Source organism: Typopeltis vanoorti, chromosome 14 (genome assembly GCF_054136105.1).
Source record: "Typopeltis vanoorti isolate ZY-2024b chromosome 14, IOZ_Tvanoo_1.0, whole genome shotgun sequence".
NCBI classification, from domain to species: domain Eukaryota; kingdom Metazoa; phylum Arthropoda; class Arachnida; order Uropygi; family Thelyphonidae; genus Typopeltis; species Typopeltis vanoorti.
Window position 1 is genome coordinate 115646675 of NC_143562.1, and position 17560 is coordinate 115664234.

The following is a 17560-nucleotide window of genomic DNA, read 5'->3' on the forward strand; positions in this document are numbered from 1 at the left end:
TTGCTTTGTCATTTTTGCTCTTAGCTGCCCACTTCTGGAGTCGTCGTTCACATCTCACCCACTTTTGAATCTCTTATGCCACTCACTTTGTCAGAGCATCCCCATCATATGCCACTTTCAACAGCTTAAATGTTTCAGTAGCAGTTTTACCGATTTTCATACAAAATTTGATGCTAACAGTCTGCTCTAAATTTCGATCACACACAACTAGCAAATGGCTATATTGGCTTTTGGTTTACGCAAGCATTAGTTAAAACATGTATAAATGGATAAAGTATGTATAACATGGTGGAAGTGTGTTGGGTGTTGCCATGGCAGAGTACTCTCTAGCAGAAGCATACACTTTCGACCCATAACCAAGTTTTTTTTTTTTATTAAGTCTAACAGGTGTGCTGGACAATCGAAGCACTTAAAAAGCAATATACACCTCATGAGTTGGAAGACATGATACGAAACAAACTGAGTTTGTTGTCAAACGAGTCCCAAGAACCGGTGTGACTGAAAGTGATGTTTCTTCCAGCCAGATGGATTCCAGGTCAGGATGATCACATCTGTGGCAAATATGCACACAAACTGTCTTCTGCCATAAAAATCTGAACCCATTTGCTAGTGCCCATTTTGAAAGATAATCAATGGCCTGAAGCTGTCTTTCTCATATTGCATGAATGACAGAAGATGGTAAAATCATCCACATAGAGTGCATTACTTATGGCTGGAGGAAATTGTTTGATTATCAAGTTAACCTTGATTGCAAGAAGCGTGTTGCTTAAAAACTGAATCTTTTGAGACTCTTGTCTTGAGTACATGGTCAGGAGATAGCAGTTCCCACTCAGACTTAGATTGGTTAAATAGGAAATTCTTGATAAAAAGAGGGAGACTCCCCCTGAGACCAAAATGGTGTAGATCTTTCAGTATTCTAAATCTCCGAGTTGTATGCTTTTTTTTCCATATCACAGAAAACAGATACTAAGTGCTCACATTTTAGGAAGGCATCTTTAATGGATGCTTCCAGCCAGACTAGATGATCAGCTGTTGAATGATATTTACAGAAGCTGAACTGTCGTCTAAAAAAGTTTCTCTCCAGAAACCATTTTTTTCTAGAATCGTGCAGAAGCAGCTGGTCAGAGGAATTGATTGATAATTTATGGATGATTCTGGTTCCTTTCCTGGCTTAGGAAAGGCAATGATAACAGTCTTTTGCTATGTATCTTAGATGTAGCATGCATATGTTACATCTAAGAAGTATATAATCTTGTAGTTCCAATGATATATATCACCGAGATATCATTGGAACTATCACAGATAGACACAAAATACTTCAACTGTGGTACAGAGGATCTGAAATACTCTAAGGTTTCATAAATTATTGCCATTTTCCTAAGCCATATTTTATTTAGAAGAAAAATTGTAATAAGAATTTCCTAAGCAACATATTTTTCTGACAAGAAAAATGGTAAGAAGCATTTTGAATAGTAATAAGCATAGTTGATTACCTTTGCAGAAAAAAAAAGTTAGAAAATTCATCAGCATGAAATTCTTGATAATATCCTCAAGGAGGGTCTAAAAATCTATGTAGCACTACATGATTAAGTTTACATAAGTAAGCTCCTATCAATTTTTCTACAAATGAGCCCTCTTTGTCAGGATACCAGTTTTGTCAACTCTTATATTTCAGTCTTGTAATGCACTTCCATCTGTATCAATCCACTATGTCTTGGTCCTCTTCTGGATCATTTTTTTTGCTATCAAACACCTTCTTTACCAGCCTTTCCACTCCTACTTTGTTTACATGAACATATTACCTTAGATTCTCTTAGTTTAAAGTGTCAGGTTATGTATACACTTTGGGATGAAAAGATTGCATACTATGTGCTACACTGATGGCACTAAACTACAGGAAATTAATGAGGCCAGGAATATAAGGGATGAGAGTTGAAGTTCAGAGGACATATTGCAAAAGTTGAGAAAATAGCTAAGAGGATTACTTGTGGAGATAGGAAAGTTATTATTCCTCTTTATAAGGCATGATACTGCCATATCTTGACTACTGTGCAGAGATTTGGTCACTTGGATTTCCTGGGGATGAGGAAGTGGAGAGGATCCAGAAATGCATGACCAAGATAATGACAGGTCTCTTGAGGAGAGACTGAAGGTATGTGGATTAAAAAGTTTTGGTGACAGGTGAAAACGAAGTGACATGAAAAAAAAACATGAGTTGCTAAAGGGGTTCTATAAGAATGATACAGAAGAAATTTTTGATACATGACAAGCAGGGAGAGAACTAAAAGTTCTCTGTAAGAGTGTGATTAGTAAGAATATGAGGACTAGATTTTTTTTTGCTGATAGTTGTGAATGACTGAAAAAGGATTGCCAGAAGTAGATGTGATTAAATTGACAATGTCCATCTTATACAAGATGGACAGTTTGAATCTTAATGGGTTTGGTGTTCAGAGTTTGGATAAAGTGTTGATGAAGTGAAAGTGGTTATTCAAATTCAGTAAAGTAGAGCTTTTAGGTGGGGAAGCTGTTGAGCGAGTAACACATATACCAGTGGGGTAGATTGTAAGAATGTACAAAAAACGCCTAAGTTGGAATCACTGGTAACAGATTAGAATGGGATAGTTAGCATAAACAGTAAGGACAGCAGTGGGGGCCTAAAAGGCTATAGCGCTTTATGTATGCTGATGCTAGAAGTATTCGGAACAGGGGGGGGGGCATTGGTTAGTTCATAATGGCCAAATGTTACTGGCATTAGTGATTCATGGCTGACAGAAGAAGAAGAAGAAGAAGAAGAATAGTTAATGGAATGGAATGTAAAAGATATAGCATTTTCAGGGAGGATAGAGAAAGAATGAAGGGAGGAGTATTACTGATGATACCTGATGACGTGCAACCAAAGAGAGTAGGAGTATAACTACAGTTCAGTGAAAATAGTACATTTGAGGCCATCTGATATGTGATAGTGGTCAGCAGAACAAAATATAGAGTTAGTTGCTTTTAGAGACCAGGAGATGTAAAGGATGATGGAGAGAGCATCAGCAAATAAGCTCAATGACTAGAGGGAGGGAGGGTTATTATTATTAGTTACTTCAACTATTAGAACATAGGTTCTAATAGTTGAAGACTATTAAAAAGACTATTAAAAAGGAGAAAAGGATACATGGGAAGAAGGAAATGAAATTTATAGTTAGCATGGAATAATTATTTGAGACAGCAAATGATGGAATAATGTAGTAAGGGTTTGAGAGAGATGATCTAGTAATTGCATCAGAGAATGTATTTATAACCAACATGATCATATTGCCAACAACAGATGAAAATGATCATATGGTCGACCTGGGAGGAGGTTAAATTGTGTGGAATTTTCAGTTAAGAGGAGATATATATGGAATTACAGGGCTGGTAAGTATGACAAACTTAGAGGATTGCTTGGATTGCCCCATAGCATGTGAAACTGCAGAAGTACTGGATGCTGACAGTGCATGAGAAGTGGTCAGGAGAATTTGAGGAAAGTATTAGCAAACTGCATACCTAGAGTCAGGAGAATAAATCAAGTGGAAGTTAAATGGATGAGCAGCATTATTATCAAAAAAAAAGTGAAAAGAATTCAAGGAGAAATGTGACCAGCATGTACATAACCAATACAAAGCACAGGTCAAAAAGGTAACCAGTGTAGTTAGAAAAGCAAAAACAGAGTATGAAAGGAAGTTCAGCAGTAGAGGCCAAAGATAATCCCAGAGTTCTTTTGGAATGTTGCAAGTATAAGAAAGAATGTTTACGGCAGAATGATTTTAATCAATGCCAATGGTAGGGAATAAACTGAACCATGCAAAATAGTAGAATTACTTCATGTTATATGTTTAACACTTTCATTGCCAAGCTGAAAATTAGAATTTCGTGTGGTGGCCAAATTTTTTTTATTTTTTTATTTAGTTAGCGATGTCCACGCGATAACGCGTGATCGGCCGTTTGGTGAGAACTCTCATCACGCGATATCGCTTGATTGGCAATGAACATGTTAATGGAATTTAAACAGCACTCGTAGAGGATTAAAAATGATTTTAATACTTCCAATATTTTGTCTCAGTCACAGAAATATCTTCAGGGATTACAAAAAACTAATGTAACACACACAAATGCAACACAATACTAAGCTAAACAAGTGGGTGACTCATCATCAAATTCCTGCCATGTACCCTCAAGTGGTGTACAGGATATGATAATACTACATGAAAAAAATTACATCATTACAGACTGATTTCCTCCAAATCAGTCTGTTACTTGTCAAGACTCCAACATTATCAGATCTTATATTTCTATCGTCTATATGGATCACATTGTTCCACAGGTTCTCCATTCACAACACAGTTGACATTTTCAATGATTCTGCTTATTTTCATTGTCTTTGTCATTTTATTGCTGACCTTCATACCATATCTATTACAACAGTTATTCAATTTAGGGTTACATTCAATTTAGGGTTATATTCAATACGCTACAGTTTTATGGTGCCCCACTGACACCATATAACTGTAGCGTATTGAATAGCTTCTCTCTTGGCACCTTGTCATATGCCTTTTCCAAATCGACAAAACTTAAATACAGATCTTCATTATATTCCCATGCTTTCTCAACTATTTGTCGTAAAGTGAAGATCTGATCCTGACAGCCTCTATTTGGCCTGAATCCAGCTTGTTCTTCACCCAGCTTTTCTTCCACAATTCTTCTCAACCATTTCTCAAGTATACTTGCATAAATCTTACCAGGAACACTCAGTAGGGAAATACCTCTGTAATTATCACATTCAGTTTTATTTCCCTTTATATATATGGGTACTATGAGAGCTCTACTCCAATCATCGGGAATTCGTCCCTCTGTCCTGGCTTTCTGAACTATGCAGTGCGGCCACTGTAAGACTCTTATACCAACATACTTCAGCATTTCTGGTCGAATATCATCTACTCCTGCTGCCTTTCCACATTTCAAGCCTTTGATGGCTTTTCCTACTTCAAGAATGGATATGTATCCCTGACTGCATGCCTGGTTAATGTTTTTTACCACTGTGCTGTCATCACTGCTTGTTTCATTTAGCAGTTTTTCAAAGTAATTACTGCATACTTCAAGGATATCTTTTTCTCCCGTTTTCAGGTCACCTTAATCATCTCTAACTCCTTTTATAGCACTCGTTCCTCCATTCCTAAGCTTCTTCAACAACATCCAGAATATTTTGCCACCTTCTTCATATTTATTTTCTATGTTCTTGCCAAAGTCCTCCCATGACTTTTGTTTAGCTAGTTTTACACAGTGTTTAGCATTCTTGCATTTGTCTCTGTATTCTCTAAGAGCGCAAGTTGACTTATTTGCCAGGAACTTTTGATATGCTTTCTTCTTTTCCTTCACTGCCTGTGTCCACCATGGAGTTCTAATTTTTCTATCCTTGCAGACAACTTCACCACATGCCTCTCTAGCTGAATCAATCAGGGCTTTCTTCAAGGTTTGCCACTGAATCTCCAAGGTTTGATTCCTGTTCTCAAACTCTTTCATTTTTTCTTCAATAATCTTTGTGTATTTTAGTCTACAGTTCACATCTGAGAGCTGCTCAACTTTTATTCGCTTTAAAACTTTCTTACATGTTATTCTTTTCAATATGAAATTCAATTTTATCCTGCTCAAGACTAAATAGTGATCACTTCCAATTTCAAATCCTCTGTACACTCTGGTGTCCTGCACCAGAGAGTAAACATCACTATCAACAATAACATAGTCAATGAGACTTTCCTTATTCCTTGCCTCTTCTCTCCATGTGAATTTATGCACATTTTTATGTTGGAACATGGTGTTAGTAATAACCAGTCCATGTCCTGAGCAGAAATCCAGCAGATATTTGCCATTATTATTAGCTTTGCTCTTTTCTCCAAATTTTCCCAAAATATTTTTGTATGTCTCACAATCATTTCCTACTCTGCTATTTAGATCCCCAACAAGGACCAACTTTTCCTTTTTCTAAAACCTTAAAAAATTCCTCCACTTCTACCTTAGTAGAACCTTCTGTGGGACCATAGGCACAAATAAGTCTCATTGTCCAGTTCCCCACTCTCATATTTGCCCACATTACTCTACTTGAGACTGACTGCCATTCAAGAAGATTAGCCTCGTATTTTGTGTTGAATACTATGGCAACTCCTTCTTTTCCTTGATTCTCATTGCCTGAATATAACATGGGTGACTTTAAAGTCCTATCTAGGTGGTGCGCCCTCTATGGGCAATTGTACATGACATAGAAAGTAAGGTGGGATCTCTGATCGCAAATAGAATGCGCAGCTAGATAGGACTTTAGAGGCACCCATGTGTTTAGCTTAGTATTGTGTTGCATTTGTCTGTGTGCTACATTAGTTTTTTGTAATCCATGAAGATGTCTCAGTGACTGAGACACAATACTGGAAGTATTAAAATCATTTTTAATCCTTTCTGAGTGCTGTTTAAATTCCATTAAACCTCCAACATGATGTCCTCACACTTAAGCCTCGACACACAGAGTAGAATTACTAAGTGAACACTTTGCAAGAGTATATCATACAGGTGAAAATACTGCAGTAACAAGAGAGACAAAGACGTATATGGGAACTGAGATAAATGAAATGGAAGTCCATAGCATATTTCAAAACCTTAATGTGAATACAGCTATGGGATTAGAGGGTATACCAGCTCGAGTTTTACAAGAAAGTACTAGGGAATTGGCAGTGACTTTGATCACATTATTTAAGTCTTGGCTCTGGGTTAGTCCCAAAGAGATAGAAAGAAGTGAAAATTGTTTTTTTGCTAAACAAGTGTTCTCTGCTATTGTTGACAGGAAAATGACCCAGAGGAAGACCAAGATATAGGTGGATTGATGCGGGACAAAGTGCCTTAGATGATAGAAATATAAGATCTGATAATGTTGGAGTCTTGACAAGTAACAGACTGATTTGGAGGAAAATTGTAGATAGGAAGTTAGTAATGATGTAAATTTTTCATGTAGTACTATCATATCCTGTACACCCCTTGAGGGTACATGTCAGGAATTTGATGATGATGATAAAAAGCAACAAAAAATTCACACCAAAATGACAATTCCTTGCAGGAAGAAAATACTTGTACATCTATTTTTGTGAATATCTGGGCCTCAATACAAACGCTAATTATGCACACTACCAGTTATAGGCATCAAAACCTGTTCTGGTATTCTTTACCAAACTTAAATTAGCATCATCTACAACCAACTAAATCATGCATGATAATGCCTTTCATAAAAATGGTATCAACACTTGCTTTTCATGCTTTTCTCTGGACTGACACTCTATGTAACATAATACTAAACCTCAAATTCCCTCTATAAGATTGGCTCCTAGTCGAGATTTCGATGTTTCACTTGATGACTTCATTTGCTGCCTTTACTGCTCTTGTAATCTAGATGAACATATTGAATCTTTAATGGAAGTCCATAGCATATTCTATGAGGCTTGATTTCATATAGTCAAATTTTCTAAACTTTGAAATTTACAGATCAAGCTGAAAGGTAATCCAAACTATTTACTACCAGCAATAGATGGGTAAGTGAACAGTATCTTAAATCTAACACAAAGTGTTAACCTATCCACCAGAACATCTAATAATCCTCTTCATTCTCAATAACACTGGGGAACTTTTCTCAACTACTTTCCCTCCAAATGACTGATTTGCTCTCCTCTTAGCAAAAAGCACTACAGTAAAACAGCAGTTCTACTGGTTGTGTAATTATCTGCTGGTTGCCAGCAGATAATTACACAACCAAATCTGATAATGTATTTCCTATATATATCAGGAAGCGATAGTCTGACTTTTCAATCAGTCAGACTATCGCTTCCCACTGCCTGTTCAACAGCTATTTTTCTGTTCACAGTGCCATCATAATAAACTTAGACACAGTGGTACTACAGTTGAAATAAATAAATAAATCAGCTGCCTCGATATTTTTTTTTTAATTTAGAAACAAAAAAAATAAAATGAAAGAAAATTATTTCCATAATCACCTCAAGATCTATATCACAGAAATAATGATGTGCACAATTGCCTACATCCAAACTGATCTCGTTTCTGACCAAACCCACAATCACCACTACAGTCTGTATTAAGTGTCCAAATTACACTCTGTATCATTCCTTCCACCACAAGAGTAACACGTGTGCTTCTATTCAATCTATTATTTCTTGCCAGAGGATGTCTAATCTTGAATCTCCTCTTATGACCTTCTATGGCTTAAGGAAATTATGAAACTGGAAAGTTAAGTTTCAGTTTGATTTCCTACAATCCAATATCTTAATAGTGAAGTAATCTATCTTCCTTGATGACTTTAATGTCCACAACTCTCTATGGATTCCTCTTTTTAACTAATTTGACTAGCCAAGCTGGAAGAGATGTTGAGCTATTTGCCATAAGCAATAACCTAAAGCAAACTGTTCATCTACTAGAATATCTATTCTCCTTTCAGGTACATTGTTTAGGTAACCTAGTGGCCTCTCCTCTTGGAAATTCAGATCAAAATCTCAAAGATTTCAAGAAGTTGTATTCATTAGGAAAAACAGTATGTGCAATGCTGTTCCAAAGTTCAAAAGTGAATGGAATGAAGGAAAATGGTAACTTGTTTTAATATTTGCAGTTAAACCATGTATACAGACACTGACCAGTGGCTAATTGTGTTCTTGTATTATTAGAAGAAAGTGAAGAAACGTGGCAGTGGCCAGTGGCGAAATTGGAATGTCCATTATAGTACCTATAAAAAAGGACATAATGCAGAAACAGAGCACCTAGGAGGAAGTGACTTGAAAGAGTTCTGGAATTAGTCAGATTTGAGATCTTTATTTTCTCTTCAGCCTTTAAGGAATTTGGTATTCTTTGGAGGCTAGAGGTGTAATATGTTTATGTCAGAATATGCTACATGTGAGAGCAATCCAAGAACAGAACACTAACCTTGACTGGCAACTGCAAAACATTATCAATAGTAAGAGGGAGCAAAGCAGGATCTTTCTTCTGAGTAAAAAAAAAAAAAAAAGAAGGTTTACCATTGAAATCCTGAAGTTTGAATCATTAAGTATTACACGATTTCTCAAACAAAGAGAGGAATGGAGAGTGGATACGATATGATGGATACGATAAGAGGTTAGACAGAGAGAGAGAATGTCATTGATATACAGGAGGAAGAGTGTGGGTAACAATACATTTATTACCCTTGGGTACTCCAGTAACAACAAAAAAATCCAATGAGAGGAAGCTATCCAATATGACATGCAACGAATGACCATAGAGGAAAGTAGCAATTAAATCACAAAAGGAAAGAAGGAGACTATCTGAACCGCCCTCCATTTTACACAATCAAATGCTTTGGAGCTATCAAGAGTGACCATGAGTTTCTGAAACTCTTTACTTGGCCTGTGTCCAAAGAATGGGTAAAGTCGGTGAGGGAAAGGGGTCTACTGTAGAATGGGAATAGAAGAATCCATATTGGTGATCACAAATTAATATTGATGGGAGTTTCCAGATAGTGAAAAAGTGGGTAGTTGACCTTCATCATTACTTTTGAGAGTTTTGAGGTGAGGGCAACAGGACAATATTTTGATAGCTGACTTAGCTTCCTATTTAGGGACTGGCTAGATAAAGACTTACTTCCATGGTGTTAAGTTGATGCCAGATAGTTATGACAGCTTATATTCTGTATGTGATACAAGATGAGAGTTAATTGTAGAGTTTTGAACTGGAAAGATATATTATTATAACCACAAGAGGCGTCATTCTAGGCAGGTTAATTGTTAATAGATATATAATAGCTTACAGTATTACAGCTTTAAACTTGCTTTTATGAGTGCATATACATATATTACTGAAGATGACATTGATATAAGGTAGAATTTAATTTTATTAGTTATATAACTCAAAATGGCAGCTACGTCCATATCAGATATGGCACATTTCCTATATAATAATGAAATGAGCTATAGGTAGTGAAGGTTGTGTGCCCATTATGCAAAAAACTGTCTACAAACAAAATTTAGCAGAATCAGTTATGTATAGACAAAAGGAAGTTTACACATCATGAAACACCAAGTTTCTAACTTCTGTATATAAATATGGATATCCTTGTAACTAGAAAATTCTGGCATCTGAAGAGTTCTCCTTGCTGCTTTGAAAGATCCAGACCATATTAGATCATTAAGCTCACAATTTTAAAAAAAATATATTGTTCTCTATCCTACAGAATGCAACCTGAATGTTCCATCAAATATGAATAGCAACATTCTTCTAGTGAGACAGAGGAGTACAAAGTTCTTCTCCATGGAGCAATAGCTTCACTGCAGATGAGAGGATAATCTAGTCTGAATGGTCTTGTTTTTGCTTTTCCTTGAAAACCATGATAAACAAAAATAACAGTCTTTCTTTAATTCACACACAAACACAAGGAAATAAGTAAATATTTATTTGAAGTCACATATTTCAGCCTGAATATTACAGGTCATTTCTGATGAACTGGTTATTTCCAGATCAGTCTCCCTTGCATTTCATCCATTCTCTCAGGTTTAAAAAGCACATTATGCAGCATACATGCACAGTCCCTACATTTTTATCCCTCAAATGACAACCATAATAGAAATAATTGCCAGTGCATTGAATGCTTTACTTGAAGTGGCCTGAAATAGTTTGTTGGTCTCTAGAGAAGGTTTTCTGGATGATCAATACGCACATAAAAAAGACAAAATTCTTTGAATTTCAGTACAGGAATACAGAGATATTTAATAATCATATATTTAAGTGTGATATAAGAATAAGCTGAATTGAAATAAATTCAGGAATATGAAGTTTAAGATATTAAACAACATCCTATTCATATATAAAATATTCATGCATTTATTTAAAAAAGCAAATAAAACTCACCAGCTGTTTATCAACTTCTGTCCGGTTTGTGAAGAGAGCATAAAGCTGATGTTTCATAATTATTGGAGGAAGTGACCTTTCAAACTTTTCAACAACAAACAGTGCACGGATGAAGTAAAGGGCTGACTTGATATCGTGAAATACATCTTTCGGGAAGGAAGGGAAAAAAATTCTTTTAGACTGAGTCACAAAGAATGAAAGGATGTTCATAAAAAAATATAAAAAAAATAGGTTATTGATCTTAGGCTGAACAGTAATTAATGATAATCACCATAAGTGAGCAAAACAAACAGAAAGTGTTATTTAGAACATTTCATATTAGTGGATGACTGAGTACAAGTTATCTGTCAACTCATATTATTATTTTACAGGGATCAGTGGAAGGTGTGATATGGAGAATCTGGGGAATCCTTTCTTCTCAAATTCAGCAAACATATATACAAGGGAAACATCTTTCATCCAATGAAACATTCACTTGAATTAAACTATAATTTTTTTTTCCAAAATACTTATTCCAAATGCAATCTTTGACAGATCTGAAAAGAGTTACTTCTTGAATTCCAAAGTTATAAACTAATAAACTCCAAAATCTGAGTAATACGGAGAGGGCACTAGTGTATCACATAGTAGTAGTATGCTTATTTTATTTTAGTGAATATTCGTAATTAATGAAATTAGTAATTGTCAGCCTGGTTGGCTGCGTGGTTAGCATACCCACTCTCCAACCAACAGGTTATGAGTGCATATCCCACTGCGGGCATGGATGTTTCTGATTGTCTTTAGGTGGGAGATGAATTTCATCACCTGGTGTGAGACCGTTGTCCCATTTATTGAAGGCATGAAATGGCTTGAAAAAACAAAGTTCCCTGTTTGGTCTCTAGAGAAGTGTTTCCAGGCTGTGTAAAAATAAATAAAAAATTATAAAAATAATAATAACATACTGTATTTTCCCGTGTATGAGACGATACTTTTTTCGAAAATATTTAGACTAAAAATTGGGGGTCGTCTTATACACAGGTGGCAACTGGTTGAGAGACCTGCAGTTGCCGTGGCGAAACTGCCGGTACCTTGTCTCCGCGAACAGACTTCCGTCAATCATTAGCCTTTGTTAACTCTGTCGATTGATGTCATTAATGGCTGATTCTGAATAAACCGATCAGAACTCTGAAAGCATTCATACTTTTGCAACTCGTTGGCAGGGTAAGTTAATGCATTAACAATATTTTGAGCACTGGCCCATAAAAATGTCCAAAAATAAAAAAGGATTATCATATTCTTCAAAATGCAAGTTAAAAGTCATTAATTATGCAAAATAACTTAGAATTTCAGAGAGACAGGTTAGACCTCCTCTCACTGAGTGTATGATTAGACAGTGGAGAAAACAGGAAGAACTACTCAAGATGCCAAAAACGAAGACGGCCTTAATAGGAAAACCAGCAAAATGGCCAAACTTCAAGCAGAGGCTTAAGACTTGGATTATGGAGCAGTGCCAGAGTGGGATATGTGTATCAACCAAGCTTATTCGATATGAGACAAAAAGGTTTGCAAGAGAAATGAACATTGTTGATTTTTCACAGGAAAGGCAAAAATGGTGCTTCCACTTCATGAGGAGAGAAGGGTTGGCCATGAGAATACAAACCAAGTTAGCCCAGAAAATGCCACCAGCTTATGAGGATAAAATGTAAGTTTTACTCCTATGTCATAAAACTTAGGAAAAAATATGCTTTTGAACCAAGTCAGATTGCAAACATGGATGAGGTGCCTCTAAATTTTGATGTGCCTTCCAACAGAACTGTTGATATGAAAGGGTCAAAACACTGGCAATCAAAACAAGTGGTCATGGAAAGACACACTATACTGCTGTCCTTTCATGCTGTGCAGATGATACCAAACTGCCTCCTATGCTCATTTTTAAGAGGAAAATGTATCCTAAAGTGAGCATACCACCTGGCATTCTTGTCCAAATTCATGAGAATGGCTGGATGAATGAAGAGATTGTAGCTATTTGGTTTGCAAAGATTTGGTCCAGAAGACCTGGAGGACTCAAGAGGCCAGCTCTGCTCATGTCTGATCAGTTCCGAGCACATTTAACAAAAAGACAAAAAGGGTTGCAGGAGATTTGCGAACACAGCTAGCAGTTATTCCTGGTGGACTTACAGGTCAGCTACAGCCACTAGATATTTCTATCAACAAGCCCTTCAAAGCTCTGATGAAAGAAGAATGGAATAAATGGATGCAAAAAGCAGGAAATAATTTGACAACAACAGGAAGAGTGAACTGAGGTATGCAAATTGGTCCTAAACTCATGGAATGGAGTCAAGCAAGAGGTGATTGTGAAGTCCTTCAAGAAATGTGGAATCTGCAATGCCATGGATGGAACTGAGGATGATCTCAAATATACAGACAGTGACTCAGAAGACAGCAGTGATGCAGTAGAGGTTGAAGAAAGTGATATGTCTGGAACTAATAGTGATGATATAAGGAAAAACATGGTATATCAGGGGAAAGCTGAAATGTTTTGAATAAACACCTAGAACAAAAATGACTGTTTTGTGCAACAAGGGAAAGACTTTTTTTTTCCTCAGAGGACTGCAAATGATGCAGCAGCATTGTAACAAGTGCACAGCACTTTGTGGGGAATATATAGAATAATGTGCAAGTTACATGGTTCTACCTCAATTCCTTCATGGTAATTATCACAACTTCTCAGCATGCACACACCCATATATATATATATATATATATATATATATATATAATTGATAAGAAATGGGGAAAAATCCTTAGCCCATCCACAGTATAAATGTACTATAGGTTTACTAATAACTTTTTGTGGGTGGGAACCACATAAAAAAATCTTAATTTTTGATAGCATTTTACTTACTTTAGACTGTAAAGTTAGGAGTGTGTGTGTTCGTTTGTTAGTGAATTTTAATATGCATAATTTAGAAAGCATTTTTCATGGCTGATGCATATAAGGAAAATGGCAGCCAAGGCTTCGTTGTTTACTGAGTTTAACATTAGAGATGTGCATTAGTTGTGTTCATTGTCATGAGAGAATGGTTTATGGGATGCAAGCAATAGTAGAAAAAAAAAAAGAGAATGTGTTAGAAATGTTTCAAGTGCAAGTGCAAGAAATGTAAGCAGTGGAAAGCTGCAGAATGAAATAAATCATCAACAATGTAAGGCAAGATAGGGAAAGTGTTGTAGAGAATGTGGAAGGAGTGAATGACAGTGCACGAAATATGTATAAAAAAAGGACCTGAATGTAATGCCGATGACAAGGTGACAATAACAAGTGAAATATTGAGCTTACACACCATCCTTCACAGAGCAAAACAAGCAGAGCTAAAAGGACTGGAGAAACAACTGTCATGGGATATATCAGGAGAAAGAATGGAAAAAAAAGTGAAAGGGAAAACAAAAGTGCAAGAAACTAGGAGTAAGGAGAATGTATTGTATGGACATGTGATGAGAGGTGTGCTTAATGAGAAAATTACAAAAGCATGTTTCACAGGTGAGAAGATCAAGGATATTAGTGGAACTGTTAGTTTGCAAAGGGGACAAGTGAAAGAATTAACTGTTTTGATTGACACAAATGATTTAAAGGTGAGAAACATGCAATGAGAAGATATGAAAGAGTTGCTCATAGAAGCAAAAAGGGGTGAAAAAGTAAAGATCATGAGTCTATTGCCGTAGTATGACAGGAGTGAACTGAAATAAGAGCCATGATTGTTAATGAGTCAATAAAAAGATATTATGCAGGAGAAACTGTGTGTAGTCTATAGATGTATGAAGTGAAATTGATGGACTTGTATTTGCCTGATGAACAGCATTTGAATGCTTTTGGAGTTAGATGTTTGTAAAAAAGTAATGTTTAGTGAGAGGAGATGGAACAGCAAAATCAGAAATAATTATAGGAGAGATGCAATCAAGTGTGAGTTCAGCCACCCTTGAGACAAATGAATGCATACAGGAATAATTATGCAATGTTGAATGCAGTTTCATAGGTTTCAAATCCAAAAGGGTTGGCAATGGTAATGATATTACATAAATGGTGATTATTTAAATTAAGGGGATATTAATTCAGTTTTAATGTTTTAAAACAGAATAAGAAACTCAAAGATTGGAATCAGAGAGTTTCATGCCGAATATAGTAAACTATAAAAGTATCGAAGATTACTAGCGTGAGCTAATGCAAGTAATCCTAGTACATAGTACAATCTCGAGCAACTCACAGCAAAGGTGGTGAAGTTCTGATTGCTATTCTTGGTATTTTCCATTATGTAAAAACACATTTCCTAGGAAATGTATGCTGTTATTACATTATGGTGGGAGGTCACTACCCAGGCCGGTTTCAGCCTTTTTTGAGGCTTCATCAGTGAGTAGCTAGACCAAATAGATACCAAAGGGTATAGCGAAAAGAACTTATATACTCTGCTTTACAAGTTGTCAAACAGGTGCAACCATTAAGTTACTTAAATATAAAAAGCCAAGAGGCTTCATTTCGGCGATATAAACATTATTTAAATTAAGGGGATATTAATCCCACATTGTTTTAAAACTGAATAAGAAACTCAAAGATTGGAATCAGAGAGTTTCATGCTGAATATGCTATTACTGGGGGGGGGGGGGGGATTTGGATCTGATAACAGCATCGGAAGATGTATCCAGAACCAAGGTAGACACTCTGCCTACATCTGGGAAAAGTGACATACAGTCGTGTTCTAGGAAGTTGTTAAAACATGTGGAATACTCTATCAAGAATGGGTTTACGTAGAACTTTAAAGCTAGTAATTATGAGAGACTTTTTTAAGACCATTTTTAGACAGTCTTTAGTGAAGATGGCAAAGTAAATCTGGAAATAGACTAAAAAATAAGCAAAGCTTGTATGACAGGAAGCCATTTGAATAAATTTATATGGAATAAGAGAGAAATAAGCCAAAACAATAAACTAGCAGTATGGCAATGTTCAAACCAGTTTTTAAGTTATTATTGATCAGTTAGTTGGGTTAGAAATAAAGCACTTGATCAAAGATTAGATACCACAGATATGAGAGTTCTGAAAAAAATCAGGGACCTGAACAGATAACATTAATGGCAGAATCATATTAAAATGAAAATATTAGGAAAGAACTTGCCATTACTAGCATTCAAGAATGTGAGCAGGGCTAATCTAAGTTGGTATGATTACTTAAATGATGAGAGAGGAAAGGTTAGCAAAACAGATATTTGATGAAGTTGGCAAGAAAAAACCCTCAGGAAGACCAAGGAGCTAGGTGGATTAACTCAGTCTGAAGAGCCTTAGAACACCGAAATGTTAGATACAATAATATTGGAGTGCTGATAAGTCACAGACTAATATGGAGAAAAATGGAATGGAGATTAGAATTAATATAACCGTAATCATGTAGTAGTAAGATAAAAGCCTGTACTTTGAGGATACATAAAAGGAAATTGGTGACAATAATGACAGACTTATGAGGCTCTTGGAACAGTACCATAGGTAGAGAAGCTACAAGTAAAGAATGCAATTAGTGCATGGGAAGTGGTCAGAGATTGTGTAAAAGTATCACAATGCATACCCACAGTCAGGAGGATAAAGCAAGAGGGCTTAAGTGAATAAGTAGAGTTTTAAAGCAAGAGTTGAGGAAGCAGAAACTTGAAATGACTGGACACGAGAACAAATAGTATGGAAATCACCCCCTTCCCCCAGAAAATGCATAAGAGTGTGGTTGTAAAGACTAAAAAATTTTGACTGGAGAGTGGTGAATGGAATGGGTTGTCAAAGGTGGTTATGCATACTTTGTCAATAGATAACTTTATAAGTCTCGTGATAAGTTTACGAAACTCAATGCCCATATGATTATTATATTAATACTATTATTAATAGATACCTCAAGCAAGTCAGAGATAAATCAGACCTTTATCTTGAATTTGTTCACACTATCTATGCTCACCATCACAAAAGGAAAGTCATTCCACTCATACACTATTCAATCAGAGAAAAATCTAGCTCTGACTCCTTTCTTGACTGAATTCATTCCCACCTTCCACAAATGCCCTCTTGTTCTCTCCCCAGATAAAATAAAAAAAATTCCATCGAGTGTGGGGGGTCATGTGAAACACAACATCCGCAGTCAGTGTACTTCACTCATTTGCTAACTTCTAGGATGTTATTCTGTCTACTTGGTCCTGAATACCTCAGAACACCATCTTGGTATTGAATTCACTAGACCATGCACAGCATTCCAAGGTATTCAGGACCAACCAGACAGTATAACATCCCAGAGGTCAGTGAATGAGTGAAGTACACTGATTGCAAATGCTGTGTTCCATGCGATCTCGCAAATGTTCAATGGGAATTTAAATCAGGAAAATTTGAATGATAACAATATCAAGTTCCTTCCAAATATCCTCATTTTTAATATGATTCTGCCATTGATGGCATCTGTTCGCTTCCCTAATCTTTCTGAAAACTCTCATATCTGTATCTCCAATGTTTAATCCAGTGTTTTATTTCTAACCCAGTTAATTCTGCTATTCATTCTACATTTAACTTAACATCTTCATTTTGTGTTCTTCCTTTTATTCATCATGTAGTGAAAAACTTCTTAGA

The 17560-nt window shown here is 36.0% G+C and overlaps 1 protein-coding gene across 1 annotated transcript in view; it reads right to left on the reverse strand.

Annotated features, from left to right (window-relative positions):
- Positions 1 to 17560, reverse strand: part of LOC150099851 (winged helix repair factor 1-like) — a 182496-nt gene that overhangs the window by 111992 nt on the left and 52944 nt on the right. Inside the window, exon 3 of the mRNA XM_090403997.1 lies at positions 10942 to 11087. Within this exon, the coding sequence (XP_090260123.1) occupies positions 10942 to 11087 (146 nt within the window). The remainder of the gene's footprint in view (positions 1 to 10941; positions 11088 to 17560) is intronic.